This window comes from Saccopteryx bilineata, chromosome 1, assembly GCF_036850765.1.
Source record: "Saccopteryx bilineata isolate mSacBil1 chromosome 1, mSacBil1_pri_phased_curated, whole genome shotgun sequence".
NCBI classification, from domain to species: Eukaryota; Metazoa; Chordata; class Mammalia; order Chiroptera; family Emballonuridae; genus Saccopteryx; species Saccopteryx bilineata.
The window spans coordinates 406,344,245-406,360,874 of NC_089490.1; the positions used below are offsets into that span (position 1 = coordinate 406,344,245).

The 16,630-nt window shown below is 59.6% G+C and overlaps 1 protein-coding gene across 5 annotated transcripts in view; it reads right to left on the reverse strand.

The window, feature by feature from the left end:
* The window catches only part of MRPL23 (mitochondrial ribosomal protein L23), a 177,358-nt gene extending 172,591 nt beyond the window's left edge, over positions 1-4,767 (reverse strand). The window contains exons 1-2 of one of the 5 annotated variants that reach the window (XM_066252361.1): positions 3,232-3,331; positions 431-553 (exon numbers count right to left, since the gene is read on the reverse strand). In XM_066252361.1, the coding sequence (XP_066108458.1) occupies positions 431-553; positions 3,232-3,248 (140 nt within the window). In that variant the 5' untranslated portion in view covers positions 3,249-3,331. Of the gene's footprint in view, positions 1-430; positions 554-632; positions 638-868; positions 874-3,231; positions 3,332-4,507 lie in introns of those variants that run through there. The other 4 variants (XM_066252362.1, XM_066252360.1, XM_066252364.1 and 1 more) reach the window with 4 other exon arrangements.
* Positions 4,768-16,630: the final 11,863 nt, after the last annotated feature.

Genomic DNA, 16,630 nt, shown 5'->3' on the forward strand with positions numbered 1-16,630 from the left:
GGCCCACCCCTGGGGCAGGCAGTCAGAGCAGCATCCCACGGCTTTGGTACCAGGGAAGCGGAGAGGCCGTGCCCCTCCGGGTGACCAGAGGGCCAGAAAAGGAGCCACCTGGAGGACCATGGTTCTGGCTGCCGTGTGAGCAGCTCTGGGGACCGGCCTGGCCCAGCCTCCCAGGAAGAGCTGTGACTTGATTCAGCCGGAGGGGTGGGCAGGGGTGGTCTGGTGGGGGGAGCCCAGCCGGGAGGGGTGGGCAGCGGTGGGCTGGTGGAGGGAGCCCAGCCGGGAGGGGTGGGCAGGGGTGGGCTGGTGGAGGGAGCCCAGCCGGGCCTCTGTCAGTCTCTGCAGAGCCTTGCGGGGCTGCCTGCTGGACTTCCCGCAACAGGAGGAAGCCGGGCTGCCCCCTGCCCTGGTTCCTCCGGACTCAACTCACTCCATGGGGATCCGGAACTGCACGGTGTCCTCGGGCTGGGCTGTGCCGGGCCGCACCAGCTGAATGAAGAAGTTGGTGCGGAAGATGCGGAGCTGGGGGCTGCCCAGCTGGCACAGGGGGTACCTGTGAGGGTGAGACGTACGTCTGCATCGTGTCCAGAACACCACCCCGCCCCCTCACCAGCAGGCCTCCGTCTGCTCACCAGGTCAACAGAGCTGACAAGCAGAGGGGGCAGCTCTGTGCAGGCCACTGCCCCGCGGCCCCCGTCCCCCGGCACTCGCTCACACCGGCTCTGCCCAGGGTGGGCTGCCAGGTCCCCAGCCAGGGGCAGCGCGGGTTGTTGCTTCCCCGACCCCAGGCCAGACTGACAGAAAGGGCCAGGGAGAGGTTCAAGAGATAAACAGAGGCCGGATAGCACGAGCCCACCCCACGTCTAACCGTCTAACCGGCTGGCCGCGGGGGCTCAGAGACAGCCGCTGGTTCCAAGTGACAGACACACGGGCCCACGGCCCTAGCACGGAGCATGCCTGTGGACAGCACAAGTCACCCACAGAGTCCCCTGCGTGCAGGTGAGGTGGGAGGGGCAGAATCTACGTGTGGCCCGGGCTTAGCCCCCTCGATGGGGACGAGTCACCTTCGCACCCCCTGCCCCTGTGAGTAGAATTCCAGCTCCTCCATGACAAGAGTAAGGAATTCGAGATAAAAGGCTCCAGGAAACATGGCGGTTGCAACTCACCAACCTCAAGTTCACTGCACTGCCTGGCCTCCCCCACCCCAAAGTCCCCCAGGGCAGGCGGGGTTGGCTGGAGCTCCAACCCACTGCCACCTCCAAGTGGACCCAGGCTACGGGCCAGGATGACGGGCTGGGAGCCCAGTGACCGGTCATCTTATCAAGGGTCTCACCCCTAACCCAGGAACCAATCCACAGCCCCCAGTACTGTGAAAGGGGTGAAAGGGGCTCAGGGTGGCCAAACCCCACCCTGGCTCTTGCTGGCCAAGTCTACAGAGGGTGAGGAGGGCCAGGGGCTCAGAGGGCCTGGGTGGAATGACCGGAGGGGCTAACTGGGTTGAGTGGACACCTGGGTGGGGCACGTCCTGGGCTGCAGTGGTGGGGCGCCCCCAGGGCAGGGCTCGAGCCGGGCCACCTGAGGGAATGGCTGGGTACCATCTACATGGGGCGTGCAGGTGACCGAGTCAGCCCGTGGCAGCCACCCCGCAGGACCTCCTGGTGGCACGGCCTTTGTGCCAGAGAGTGGGCACCGGCCCGAGGCTGGGAGGCAGGCTGGTCTGCAGGGTACAGGCCTGCCTTGTTTTACCCTTGCGGGAGTCCAGGCTGACAGCTGGCCCCCCGGGCGTGGGGTGGGCACGGCAGGGGGTAAAAGCTAGGGCCCACGGGTCACTGTGGGAGTGCGGGGAGACTAGCTCAGACCCCCAATCTCTCCAAGCCCTGCCACTCCATTGTTTGGGGCCTAAGGGGAAGCGCTGAGCTGTGGCTGGAGAGAGGCCAGTGTGAGGTTCTAGGTGAGAGGCCAAGGGCAGCAGGGTTGAGTGTATTCCCCCTCCCCACACCCCACACTCCACACCCCACACCCCACACCAAGCACCAGGTCTTCCTAAGGCCTCTGCCCAAGGCCTGGGACCCCCTCCCCCCCAGCTTGGGAACAAGCTGTGCTGCTGACCCTCCTGCTGGGCCCTGGAACACGGCTCCCTGGGCCTCCAGGAGGCCCAGCACCCCTGTGGGGCCCACCCCTGGCCTCTGGGTGGTTTCACCCACCCCCACCCCCTGCCTCCCTGACCGCTCCCCTCTGTGTTTCGCAAGTACCTCGACTTAACATCTCTCAAGCAGAGAGCCCTGAATTTCTCCTCTCCTCCAAACAACAAGCTGGCTGGCTGCCACAAGCCCTCCCGCCCTGTGGCCCCCGCGGGTGACTCATCCGTGATCCCACCCTCTCTCCCCCTCACCCCCACCGCGTGGCTCCACTGCAAGTCTCTCCTCCAGGGCCTCAAGTGGGCCCCACGTCCTGGTTCCCTTCCTGCCCGCACGTCCCTGGCCTCCAGGGTGGCCTCCCGGGTGGCCTCCAGGGCCTGGCTTGGAGTTTCCATTCCTTGAGGCCCCTGCCCCTCTCGAGCTGCTGCAGAAAGCAGTGTACCCTCCTCAGAGCCTCCCCCTACTCCTCCCCCGCTGCAAGCCCTCTCCCCAAATCCACAGCCTGGCCCGGCCACACAGCCTGCCTGGGTGGTGGGTGGTGGGTGGTGAGCGGGGGCACCGCTCACTCACTGCCTCGCGCGCTCTCCCTGGCCAAGGGGCGTTCATGGATGCATGCACACACGCACGCATGCATTCCTTCATTCGCTCATTCACTTATTCACGCGTGCACTCATGCATTCGTGCACGGAGACCCTCGTGTTCACGGGGCCAGGAATGTCCTTGCTTCAGACGGGGAGGGTGGTCAGAGCCCAGAGCCCGGGCTGGTGCGGGGGAGGGGTGCAGGGGCGCAGGCGGCCCCGCCCCAACCCCGCCGCCTCGCCGCCACGCTGGCAGGGCGGACCCTGGGGGGCGGGGGCTGCCGGGCTGCGGGTGGGCTCCCCCCTGCCCGGCCCCACGTCCTCGCGTCCTCGCGGCCGGAGGGTCCGCACACGTGGCGCCAGCGGGGGAGGGGCGCGGGCTGCCGGGCTCGGAGCACGCGCTCCGGCCGGCCACGCCTTTCCCACCGCCGGCCGCGGGTCCTGAGTCCGCGGACCCGTGACCGTCGTGACCGTGACCGCCCCGCCCCCTCCCCCGCGTGGGCCTCCCCACTCACAACACGTTCCGCGCCATCGCCGGCTTCCGCTGCGCGCGGGCGGAAGACTCGGCGTGCGCGCCACCCGCGCGGGCCCCGACACAGCGCCCCCTGGTGTCCGGAGGGCGCGCAGCGGCCCCAGCTCCTGCACCCAAGCCCTCTAGGGCCCCTGTCGCTGCCTGTCCCCTGTCCCCTGTCCCCTGCCCGCGGACTTGGCCTGTTCCTCTGTGCACCCTGCAGCGCTTTACACACTCTGCAGAGCAGGGAGAGCATGGAAAGGGGGTGTCACGCCAGCCTCTGGGAGCTATGGAGGAGAAGGCAGAGGAGCTGGCCTCCCGGGTGGGGATGGGATGGGACCCGGAGAGGGTGGCAGGGGGGCTGGACCTGGGTGCTTGCTCCCCGGGAGAGCAGAGGGAGCCTGCAGCGAGGCGGCGGGTGGGTAGGCGCTGTGCCCTCTGGGAGAGGGGTGGCGGCCGGGCTCTCTCCCTTGGGGTGTTGGCCGATGGGAATGACCCTTGGTAAGTGGGTGCATCTAGGATGAAGGTTCTGCAGATGCGCTCGGGGCACAGGGAAAAGGTCAGGGGTGACAGTGAGTGGCGGCCTCTGCCTGCTGGGGACGCACAGGGAAAGGGCAAGGCTGGCCCTTGCCTGTTCTCCAGGCCCACGTGGGATGCAGGGGTCCAGGCCCTTGAGGGGAAGGGACGGTGGGACTTGATGTGTCAGAAGGGCCCCTGTGCCAGGGCTGGAGGACTTGCTTGCGGGGCAGGTGGACGGAGGGATGGGAGCGAGAGGAGGAAGTCCAGGACCAGGAGGCCAGCAGGCTTTCTTTTTACAGAGTGCTGACCCCGAGGCCACGGTCTAACTGCAAGGTGGGATGTTACTCGCAGGCAGACGTGTGGCCGGAAGTTGGGTTCACAGTGTGTGAGGCTGATGAGAGAGGGGGTGGTGGGAGACACTGAGCGGGGGTGGGGGGTGATTTGGGGCTCGGCTATGGGGCAGAGCCCTCAGCACTTAGTCCTCCCCTCTCTGACTGCCTGCCGCTGGCCCCCCCTCCCTCTCCCAAGGCCATGGATTTCTGAGCACAGAGGCGAGCCCACCCTGAGGCAGCAGCCACTCCTGGGGAGCCCACAAGTGCGCCTTCCTCCTGCCCTGGTGTCGTGGGGCCTGTCCCATCACTGCTTGGCCTGCCTCCTCCCGAGTTCAGCGGCGTGGTGGCTTCCCCAGGCGATGGTTTGCCAGACAAAACAGAGGACAGCCCATCCCATTTGAAGCTCTCGTAAACAACAGAGGTTCTCACCATCTGGGTCAGGTATGCTACTTCTTACGGAGGGTGCCCTGGGCTTCTGGTCCCCAGGGGCTCGGACAGGCAGGAGGCTGGCCAGCAGGGCCCGGTTCTCTGGACCCTGAATCCCGCCGGTGGCAGCCCTGCCTCCGTGCCTCCCTTGCTGGGCGAAGTGGTGCCCTTTGGATGCGACGGCTCGGTGAAACGGCAGGCGATCCTCTGTGTGTGGCCGGTGTTCAGTCTGGTGAGACTGGCACGGGCAGAACAAACCAAGGCTAGGGTGGCAGGCCCGCCCCTGCCCAGCACCTCGCAGGCAGGCACGCACGCAGGCACGCACGCACGCACGCAGGCACGCACGCAGGCCACGCCCCTAGAGCCCAGGTCACCTGGCCAGGACAATGGGTCCAAATGGGCTGGCCATCCTGAAGGAGTGTTTGCCATTCATGTCCAGACCAAGGCCCGGGGGATGTGCCCGCCTTCATGACCGGGCGGAGGACGCCACGCGTGAGCCCTGCAGCCCCCTCCCAGGGCTCTTGGCGCCTGCCCAGTACCTGCGCCTGGCTTCCCCGGGGCACTTCTGGTTCCCGGAGGGCCTGGCACACGAGGACAGACAGGCGTCACCGCTGTGGGCGGCAGCCCCTGGACACCCAGGGGCAAAGCCTCGGTGTCTCTTGCATGGCGACCTGGATGTGATTACAAGTGTAGCCCTTGTTGGTTTTTCCTGAATCTGTGACTTGTCTATTTATGTCTTTTGCTCATTTTTTTCTTTTTCTGATGAGGCTGTTTTATGGGTTGAATTGTGTCCCTCAAATTTGTCCCTAAAGTCTTAACCCCCAGAACCTGTATGTGGAGTTGGGGTGGGGGGTGTCTTTAAAGAGGCGATTAAGGTAAAATGAAGCCACTGGGGTGGGCCTAATCCAATGTGACTGGTGTCCTTAGAAGAAGAGGAGATCAGGACACAGACACACCCAGAGGGACGACCGTGTGGGGATCCGGGCCATCTACACACCGAGGACAGGGCCCTTGGGAGGAGCCAGCCTGGCCGACACCTGGATCTCGGACCTCCAGCCTCCAGCCTCCAGCCTCCAGGATGGGGGACCACCGTAAGTGTCTGCGCTTTTAGGACACCGTCTGCGGCACTGGGTCATGGCCGTCCGGCAAGCCCGTGAGGGTGTTCGTGTTTCCCGTGGACTTCCAAGGGCATTCTGCGCACTCGTTCTGTGACCCTCCGGTCTGTCCCGCGTGACTCAGAAAACACTCTCCGGGTTTCTCAGCGCGCCTTCCGACTCTGCGTCCCAGCTCTCTTGCCGCCGTGTAACGGACTCGCAGCCCCACACGCACACCGGAAGCACGCCCGCCCGAAGCATGCCCGTCCATCGGACGGTCCTTGCCGTCCGTGAGGGCAAACACACCCACGCCGGCCCAGGAGTGCCCTCAGGCCCCTGCGGCCCCTTCTCCTTTCCCTCTGTGTCCCCCCTCCGCCCCCCCTGCTCACCCACCCACCCCATCCCCCAGCAGCAGTGACCTGGTCAGCTTGCATGTTATAGAGTCTTCCATAAATGGAAGCATCGTATATACTCTTTTTTTTTTTTCTGTTGGCTTCTTTCCCCCGGCATAACTCTTGTGAGACTCATTTGAGCCTTGCGTGCATTGGGGCCCGCATTCCTCTGGCTGCTATGGTATGGACACACCACGGTTTGTTTATCCATTCCCTGTTGATGGACATTTGGGTGGTTTCCAAGCTTTTTTTTTTTTTTTTTTTTTGCTTTTTTTGTTTCTTTTTTTTTTTTTTGACGATTAAAAACAAAGCAGTATTTACATTCATGTGAAAGTCTTTACAAGGGACAAACACTTCCTTTTCTCGTGGGTAAATGCTGAGGAGAATGACTTCGATCACATGGGAGGTTTATGTTTAACTGTTTAAGAAAAGAGACATTGCCAACTGAATCGTTTTACATTTCCGCCCCGGCGAGGTGGGGTCCCTGGGCGCAATCTGGCTGACGCGGGGTGTTGTTAGCAGCTCAGGGTTCGCGAAAGCCTGGCCGTTCTCATGGACCAGTATCCTGTGATTTTAATTTCCGTTTCCCCAGTGACCCAGAGGGGACCCCTCTCTCTGCCCCCCTCCGCCCCCCGCCCCCCACCCCCGCAGTGTTCACGTGTGTGTGTGAGTGCTTACTTGCTGTTCATTTGTCTTGTTAATGACGTGTCACTTCTAATCTTTGGCCTGTTTTTTTTTTTGTTTTTTTTTTACAAAAATTTGGGGTTATTTGTTTTCTCGTTATTAAGTGTTGGCAGTTTTTTGGTTTTTTTTTTCTTCTTGGTATATGTATTGTTCACCCTCTCCACCCCCTCGACCCCCTGCCTTTTTTTTTTTTTTGAGAGTTCTTCATTATCTCCTGGGTCAGGTCTTTATGAAATACTTGCTGGGTGAAGCTTTCCTTTCAACCGGGGTCTTATGTCCTCATTCCCCTGCGGTGTCTTTTGGAGGGCACGTTAGAAACATCTTGTCGTTTTCTAAAATGCGTCTCAGCGCAGACCAGCGTTATTTTCAGGGCGCCGTGCACTCTGGGTACAGTGTCCAGGCGGTCACGGCCTAGCCCGCATTCACAGAGGTTCTCCCTCCGGTCTTGTCTGTGGTTCCGGTCCCGGTTGGGGTACCCAGGCCTGTGACCCGGCTTTTGGGGTGCCTTTCTGCAGACGTGTGGGTTTCTCTCTGGGACCCTCTGACCCTCCGATCCTCTTGGGTCGATGTGATTGTCTTGACAGCAACGCCGGCCTGGTGTTGGTTCCTCTCCTCTTAATACTACTGACTCTTGAGAGCAGGGGTCCCCAAACTTTTTACACAGGGGGCCAGTTCACTGTCACTCAGACCATTGGAGGGCCGGACTATAAAAACAACTATGAACAAATCCCTATGCACACTGCACATATCTTATTTTAAAGTAAAAAAAAAAACAACAAAATGGGAACAAATACAATATTTAAAATAAAGAACAAGTAAATTTAAATCAACAAACTGACCAGTATTTCAATGGGAACTATGCTCCTCTCACTGACCACCAGTGAAAGAGGTGCCCCTTCCGGAAGTGCAGTGGAGGCCGGATAAATGGCCTCAGGGGGCCGCAGTTTGGGGACCCCTGCTTGAGAGTGTCCGCTCAACTCTGTTCTCTCTCTCTTTTTATTTAATTTTTATTTTATTTTTTTAGGGTTGTTTTGATGGCTCTGGGTAGCTCTGCGTTTCCAGGGGAGTGCTGGGATCCTGCTGGGGTTTGGATTGGGGTGGCACTGCATCTGTAGCTGAAACTGAGGGGAGAGTTGGACATTCTTGCCGTTATCAACTGATGCCTCTGTTCTACCCTTTTGTCAGATGTATTCCTTTCCTTTTTTGTGTGTGTGTGGGGGGAGGATACTGTTAGGATTTATTTATTTATTTATTTTCCGTATAAAGGTCACCGTCTGATTGTTCGTGGCTGTTTTAGGGACACGCCAGAGACTTTGTCCATCAAGCGTAGGTCCTGAAACCTTGCCACGCTCGCCGTCAGCCCCGGTAGCTCTCTCCGGAGGTTCCCCTGTGACCACAGCGGTCCCCCCTCTCCAATCCGCTCCACCTTTTTTTCTTGCCTCATTGCACGGGCAACTGTCTCCAGTGGCTGTGGCTGCGGCCGCCCCGTGGAGGTGCTGGGGGGCAGACTTCCTGGTCCTGGTTCTGTGCCCCCCTCCCCAGGAAGTGCCCTGTGTTAGAATGAGGACACTCTGTGTCGTCTTCTTCTTCTTGCTATTGTTTTCTGAGAGCTTTCTTTTGTGTGTTTTTCTTCTTTTAAATGAGGAAGGCCTGTCGAATTTTGTTCAATGCTCCCCCTCTCCCCCTGCACCTATACAGCTGGTCCCAGGGTACTTCTTTTTTTGGTTTGGCAACTTGCGGGGGGGGGGGGCTCCTCCGTTGTCCACGGGCGACACCAGTCTGGCATTCCTGGGACACTTGGTAGCGCCGGGTTATCCGTTTTATTACCTATCGCTGAGAACTGTTGGTGCAAGTTTTATTGTGGCGTGTTTGCCCCGAGAGTTGAGTTTTGAGGGAGAGTGGGCTGTGGTTTTCTTTATACCAGTTTTGGTGTTGTTGGTAACAAGGTAACACTGGTCTCCTAGTAGAATGAGTCGTAGCCTAGTCCCCCCTCCCCCCCCCCCTTTCTTCAGTGTCTTTGATGAGTTTGTATAGAACTGTCACTGTTTCTTCTTGAAATGTTTGGTAGAAACCCACCAGGGAAGCCATGTGGGCCTGGAGTTTTCTTTGTGAGGAAGCTTTGTGTATGCACGTTTGTGTGTGTGTGTGTGTGTGTGAGAGTGTGAGTGTGTGTGTGAGTGTGTGTGTGTGTGAGTGTGTGGAGGGGAGTTTTTAACTCTCCTTCCAACTCTTTGGTAGATGTAGGTTGACTCAAGTTCTGTTGTTTCTTTGTTCTGTTTTGTGCTTTACTTTTCTGAGCGAGCTGTTCCTGTGTCAGGTTTTTTTTATTTTTCGAGAAACTCGGCCGTGCCGCCTGGCCTGGCCTGTCAGGCGTATGGGCGTCAAGTTGTTCATCATCGTCCCGGATGACTGTTCGGTCCCATCTGGAGTGATGTCACCCCCCTTGTTCCTGAGCTCGGCCCCCTTCTGTTTTCTCTCTCTTCCTGACCAGATGGAGTTGATGAGCTTTATCAGTTTCCCGTGTTGAGAATCTCTCAAAGACCTGACCTTTGTGTTCCTTTTCGTTTTTAAAAACTGGTTTCAATGTTGTTTTTTTTTCAATTGCGTTGACGACAATGTCCACTTGACCTACATGTTCTGTTTCCTTTCTTGGGCAGAATGCTTAGGGTTTAGATTTTGCATTTCTCTGCTCCTTAAGGTTCCGGGAGTGGAGGCCGTGGATGGAGCCCCTTCTCACGTTTCTCCGTGGGCACTGTGCAGGGTGCAGGGTGTAGGTTGTGCCCGAAGGGCCGCTTTTCTCTGCCCCCTCTGTGTGCCTCCGAGTTCGTGCTGTGGAGAAAAGCTGCCTTGGGCCCCTTGTTGGGTTTTTTCTTCCTCCCCCCTCTTCTCCTTTGACTCATGGCTCATTTAGACGTGTGTTATTTCGATTCTAAATACTTGAGAACGTTCCAAGGGTCTTTTCTGTTATTGATTTATAATTTAATTCCTTATGGTCCAAGAACATAATCTGTGTGACTTGAATCCTTCTCAACTTATTAAGTTTTGTTTTATGGCCCAGAACGTGGTCTATATTGGTCAGTGTTCCGTGCACGCTGGGAAGGGATGTGTGTTTAAGTGGAGTGTTCCAGAAATGTCAGCCCAGCCGAGCTGCTTTGGCAGGGCTGCGCCCGTCTCCTATGTCCTTGCTGAATTTCTGCCCTCGCGTCCGATTTAACTGTTGAGAGAAGGGTGCTGCTCTCTCTGACCACGGTGGGGGCCTTGTCCCCCCGCCCCCGGGTCCTCTGTTCTTTCCCTTGCGGTTTCACGTCTGTTTCAGAGGGTCCCTTACTCCTTTTGAACCCATCTGTGTCTTTGTATTTTTAAAGTGGGATTCCTAGGCCGCCGCCACGAGACCTCTTGCCCTGTGCAGGGGGCGAGCGCCGGCCCTGGGTCCCTCTGTGAGGCGACCCTTCCCAGCGGCTGGTTCCCTTTCCAGCCCTGGACAGACTCTCCGATCCGGCCCTGCCATCCTGACAGGGCCCCTTCTGCGGGTCCCCAGGGCTCTCTCCCCTCTGGTGCTCAGTCCTGTGAGCTCTCCTGGTCTGGGTCCTCCTGGACCCTCCGCTCTCGCACTCTCTCTCTCTCTCTCTCTCTCTCTCATCAACTCGGGGATCCCACGGACTCCCCCTCCGTTCCTCCTTTCTGCACCAAGGCCTGAACCTGCTCTCTAGGAAGTGAGCTGGCCACTCGTGGGACTCACCCTGAGCCTGGCCCATCTCCCAGGAGGGAACCTTGGTGCTCACTGCCTGGTGCGTGTGCGTGTGCGTGCGTGTGCGCACGCGTGTGCGTGCATGTGTGCGTGTGTGTGCATGTGCGTGTGTGTGCGTGCGTGTGTGCATGTGTGCATGTGTGTGTGTGCGTGTGCGTGCATGTGCATGCGTGTATGTGCGTGTGTGTGCGCGTGCGCGTGCGTGTGTGCGCGCGTGTGCGTGCATGTGCGTGCGTGTGTGTGCGTGTGTGTGTGCGTGTGTGTGCGTGTGTGTGCGTGCATGTGTGCGTGCGTGCGTGTGTGCGTGTGCGCGTGCGCGTGTGTGTGTGCGTGTGTGTGTGCGTGTGTGTGTGCGTGTGTGTGTGCGTGTGTGTGTGTTTCAATCTCTTTTTCTTGCTGTTTGTTTTGTGGGCCGTGTCAGGCAGGAGTATAGACTTGGGGCCCCTGTGACTCCCATTTTGGCGAGAGGCGGAGGTTTTCTTCACGTGCAGAGACGTCACTGTCTGAAGCGGAGGGGACCTGGACCAAGCTTGTCCTCTCTTTCCCGGGCACGTCCGTGGCTCGTCCGTCAGCTTAGGAAGCAGGTCGGGACACACCCACCGTCTCTCCCGCGCCGACCTCTCTCACTCTCCTGCGCGTGGGCCTCGTGGGCGACGCTCTCCTTCCCTTTGTCTCCTGCGCTTGGGCCTCGTGGGCGACGCTCTCCTTCCCTTTGTCTCCTGCACGTGGGCCTCAGTCTCTAGGCCTCCTTTGTTAAAGGTCCCACCACCGCCCCCCTGTCCCTGATGGAGGCACACCCCCCACCCCCGCTTCTGCGGGAGCAGTGCCATCACCCTGACCTGGCCCGCGGCCTCGGGAGTTCGGGGTACAGCCGACGAAAGCAGAGGCCCTGGGGTTCCGGGCGTGGCCCGTCATGGCGTCTGCGCGCCCGCCTGCAGCGTGGGTGCTGTGTGACCTTCCCTCTCTGCGTCACCCACTCTGAACTTCGGGGCTCACTCTCTCTCTCTCTCTCTCTCTTTCTCTCTCTCTCCCCCCCTCTCTCCCAGAAAACACAGATGGTGAGGGCATCGGCCACCTTGGGCAGAGGCGCCAGAGCACTGGGCCTGGCCGCTGGTACGGGGTACCCAGCCCCCCCACGGCCCCCCGGCCCCCCCAGCCCCCGCCCCCATTCCCGGTGGAAGGCCGCTGTTAGTTTTCAAAATCCCCACAGCTCTTCCTGCCACGTTTCCTTCTGCACGCATTCGACATTCATCTCGTCAACTCCCTCCCCAGCCCGGCACACCCCTGGCCCCCCAATAAATCCCATGACACGTCTGCTTGGAAATCTGGCAGCGCTATACGTTAATTCGGGAAGAGCTGATTCTTATAAACTTCCTGCCCAGAACAGGACGTGTGTGTGTGTGGTGGGGGGGTGTGTGGGGGGGTTGGTGGTGTGTGCTTGCCTTTTTTTTTTTTTCCTTTCTTTCTTTCTTTTCTCTCTCTCCCCCGATTTTGTTTATACAGCTCTCATTAAAGTTTGCCCTGTTCTTCCTACAGACCTCGAGTGTTTCTTAAGAGGGGTCAGGGCTAAGTGTTTTCCTGCTCTTTTTGGCTTTCATGGTTCCTTTTGTTTGGGAAAGAAATGCGTTTTATCCTACTTTATCTCCTCGCACGTGGGGGTCCGGGGGGTCCGGATCCGGGGCCTGGGGAGGGGGGGAAGCTGGGAACGGGGTAAGCGATATTGATTTGAAATATGTTTTGCGTCTGGCCGCTTTCCTGAAGCCTCTCATCATTCTGAAGGCTCTTCCGCCTGCCCCCTGCGCGCGGGGGTCCCCGGGGAAGGGCCCCGCGGTTCCCCCTCCACTCGCTGCTGCCCTCCCCCCCACCCCCACTCACCCCTCCGCCCCAGCTCCAGCCCTGGCCCCAGCCCCTGGCCAGAGCTATGCCTTTGATTTCCGTTTCTCGACTTTTCTCATTGTTTTTGGTCTCCAGCCCCCGGGCTGAGCCCCTAATGGTAAAAGCAGAGGTCTCCCTGTTTGGTTCCTGTCCTGCTGGCCGGGAATGGGGCTGGGCTCCGCCGCGCCCACTGGGCAGATAGAGGGGAAGAGCTTGTTTACCCGCCTGGCCGGGCCCTCCACGGCGTCGCGGGTCTGGAGGGGGCGCTGGGCTTTGTTCTTCACAAACAGGGCCTGGCGCTCAGGGACAAGGCCCCCTTCCCGGTGGTCAGCTCTTCTGACAGGAGGACAGGGCCCCAGAATAAGAACGTAGGAAGGGGTGGCCACGCTCGTCCACTCACCACCCCCACGTCCCTTGACCCTAAGAAACGAGATGTGATGAACCCCCCACCTCCTCTCGGGGTGACCGGGGCCCTGACCGCCCTCTCCCCCCTTCTCCCTCCCAGACCCCCAGTGTGGGGGACCGTCCATCTGCAGACAGGTGCCCATCACTCACATCAGGCACATGGAGTTCATTGTCGTGGTTAGAAAATCGTGTGTGAGGAACACGCTGCTCCGTTTTCCCTCTCACAGCCCGTTTACCCAGGCTCCCCCCGCCGCCCCGGCATGGACCCCGGGCCTCCAGATAGGGTTCAGGGGTTCCTGTTTGGACATTGAGTGGTCGACGTGTCACCTCTCTCCTAGAAGCCGTCACCACTGGGGTTGTGTGTGTGTGTGCGTGTGGCCTTTTAAGGTCATGGGCAGTGTGGGGGCAGAGCCCAGGGCCATGGTCTTGAAGAGGCGAGACAGTTTCCTCACGGGTGGAGTGAGGTTGGGCCTGCCGGTCAGAACATTGCTCAGGGGACAGGGCTTCCCCGTGTGGCTTGTGCCAGGTGAAGGGTGCTGGCATGTGTCACCGTTGGTGACGGCGCTAAGATGGGCCTGTTCCCCTGTGTCCCCTCCTCTTCCAGGTTCCCCCGACGTCAGAAGTGCTCTCTGCCAGGTGTGGCTGGAGCCTGACTCTGCTGCTCTCTGTCCACTGCCCCCCGGTCAGCAAGCCCGCCGCGCAGGGAGGCCCTCACTGTCTGTCTGCACCCGAACGCGCCCGCGGGGCGGGCCTGCTTGCCTGAAGGTCCCATTCCCTCCCCTGACCCCTGCGTGGTGCATGGACGGGCACCTCAGGCTGGTCAGTCACATCCCGGGGGGCCCCTTGCTCTGCCTCCTTCAACGTTCCTGGCCTTCGGGTCTCTCTGCCCCGGGGCCGGCTCACGGGCACCCCTGCGCCTCCTGAGTGGGCTTTCTCCTCATGTGTCCCTGCTGTTTCCATGCGGGATGGACATGGTGGACGCCGCCCCCCGCCCCCTGCCACGTGGCTCGAGGTGTCTTTGGACGCAGAGAAGCCTCTCTTTGTTTAACCCTCATTCCCACCGACTCTCTCGGTCTCCTGTTTTACGGTTTGTCTGAGAGGCGTCCCTGTCAGCAGGGCTGGTACACACTCCTCTCTCTTTCTTCCTAAAAAGTTTGAGGGTTTCTTTGCAGATTTCTTCAAACGACCAGGGGTTGACGCTGGGTGGCCGAGGCGGAGGGGGAGGCGGCGTGTGAATTAATTTATTTCCTTCAACGCCGCCAGAGGCAGCGGCTCCCTCGCCATCTCCGTCCCGGGGGGTGGGGGGTGGGTGGGGGGCGCCTGTCGCCTCCAGCACATCCCCTCCCTGGGTCTGCGGGACGTCCTCCTTCCCGAGCCCCTCTGGGGACCCACGTCCAGCCCCGGTGCCCGCCGCGGAGGGCCCAGAAAAGACAGTGTTGTTTTTTGTTTTGTTGTTTTAAGTTTCTTTTTCTCGTCTTGCAGCTCTGACTGAGGCATGCGGGCGAAGGAGAACAGAGCCTGCCACCCCAACGTGGGCCTCTCTGGGGATACTGATTGTTTCAAGATGGCTGGTTTCAAGAACCAGCAGCGGGGGGACAGCCTCTGAGAACCAGACCCACGTTGCCGTTCGTGGGGGCGGGCGGGGCAGGGTGCCTCAGTCTGCAGCACACCGTCCCCAGGACAAGGCCCCCACGCCGCTCTGTGCCCCGCTGTGTCCAGCGTCCCCCCCCTCCAGGGTCGTCCCCAGAGCGGCCCCACCCCAACCTCCCCTTTCCTCTTTTAACAGCAGGTAGCGTTTTAAGGGGGTGGCCCCCGCCAGCTGGTCTGGGAGGCGAGTTTCCCAGGGTTTCTCTGCCCGCCCCGCGTGTCCGGGGGAGGGGGGTGCCGTGTTATCACACGTGTGTGTTTGCTTTTCTCCCGCCGACCCACGATCTGATGATCCGAGCAGCCAGGGAGCTCAGGCAGGTGGAAGGACAGTTCTCCCTCCCCGGAGGTGACCGTGAACTGGAAGCCGAGAAGCTCACCTTCCTGGCTTTTCTCTCGACTTTATGTTTTTGTTTTTGTTTTTTTTTGTGACAGAGAGGGACAGACGGACAGGAAGGGAGAGATGTGAGAAGCATCCATTCTTCGTTAGGGCTTTTGTAGTTGTTCACTGATTGATTTCTCATATGTACCTCGACCAGGGGGCTCTAGCCGAGCCAGTGACCCCTTGCTCGAGCCGGCGACCCCGTGCTCAAGCCAGCGACCTCGGGGTTTCGAACCTGGGTCCTCCGCATCCCAGTCCGATGCTCCATCCACTGCGCCACCGCCTGGCCAGTCCTTCTGACTTTTCAAGGGATTTGTTCTGACAGGTCACTGTTACATTTACTGTAGGCGTTTGGGAGACGCCCTCCCGAGGTGGAGGTCGCTGGCTGGGAGTTTTCAACCCTGTGCTGGTTCATCCATGTCCATCTGTCCACCCCCACCTTGCCCTCACGCCGCTCCTTACACGCATGGCCACAAGGATCCATGTGCTTATATAAAAGCTACCTAAGCATCAGAGAGGCGCACCCTTGGCCCTGGTGGGGTTCAAAAGAGAAAAAAAGGAAAAGGTCTTAGGATTTTTTTCGGCAGGGAGGTCTTCGACGGCCGGGTCAGCGTCTGTAGGAATGTCATCGGGCTTTTCCGGTGGCCTCCTTCACTCCGAGTCGGTACAGGAAGTCACGTTCCACCCCCCACCCCCCCACGCTGGCTATTTGATCTCGCTTTCCAAACAGATGGTCCCGGAGCCTCGTACCGACTGGGGCTCTGCAACGGGGGTCGTTCCGTGCCGGGCACGGTCCCCTCCTGACGTTGCTCTCCGCCTCCCGGTGTGGGCGCCTCCTCTCTCTGGTGGAAGACGGTGCTCCCTGTTCCCGTGCCAGAACCCGCTTTATTTTCACTGGGTCGATTTTGCCCATTAATTTTATTTGATTTGATTTTTTTCAGTATCTCTCCTTTTCCTTGTTATTTGGGACCCACTCTCTTTTTTTTCTTTCCATTTTCGCGCGCGCGTGTGTGTGTGTGTGTGTGTGTGTGTGTGTGTGTGTGTTTGGTTCACGTTCTGATGTCTGGCGCTGGATGTCGGACAAACGGCAGTTTGCCCCCCCCCCGCCCCCGCCCCCTGCTTTTCCGACGGCGGGCATGCGGCCCCCGGTGCTTTCCTCAGAGGCCAGGCCGCAGCGGGTCCTGTTCTGTGACCTCATGTTTGAATGACCCCCCACGCACACCCCTGCGCGTGAAGCTGCTTCCTCCTCTCCACATCCCGGTTCCATCTCTGACCCAGGAACTGTCCACTCTGCAATTTTATTTCATTTTATTTTATTTCTTTTGCAGCTCGGCACATCTGCTAATCAGCAAAACTTCCCTCCGGTTCTGGCTTGGCCGGTGGACGCCGGGGGTGACCGCAGCCGGGACCTTCCTGTGTGAGCTGCGAGCCGTCATGGTCCTGTCACACACACGTGCTTCCCGAGGCCGCCGCTGTCGACACCCGCCCGCGGGCCCCCACCACCTGCGACCCTCCCGACCCCGTGGTGACTAGATGAGGTGGCTCTAACGTCCCCTTGCTCTGATCCCGGCCTGCTCCTTCTCTCTGCGGTTCCGGCCGTTTGCCATTAAACGTGCATTGTTCTGAACCTGCCCCGGGGCTGGTGAGCGGACTCTCCAGTGTCCACTGGAGACGGTCCCCCCCCAGAGCAGCTTCTGTCCCCTGTCCTGGGCGGCAGCGGGGTGCCTGTGTGTCTCTGCCTCCCTGCAATAGAGTGCATTGCTCACTTAGTGTTCTTACACTTCCAGCACGTTGTCTAGAGCAGTGGTCCCCAACCTTTTTTTGGGTCACGGACCGGTTTAATGTTCAGAAAATATTTTCACGGACCGGCCTTTCGGGTGGGACTGGATAAATGTATATCAT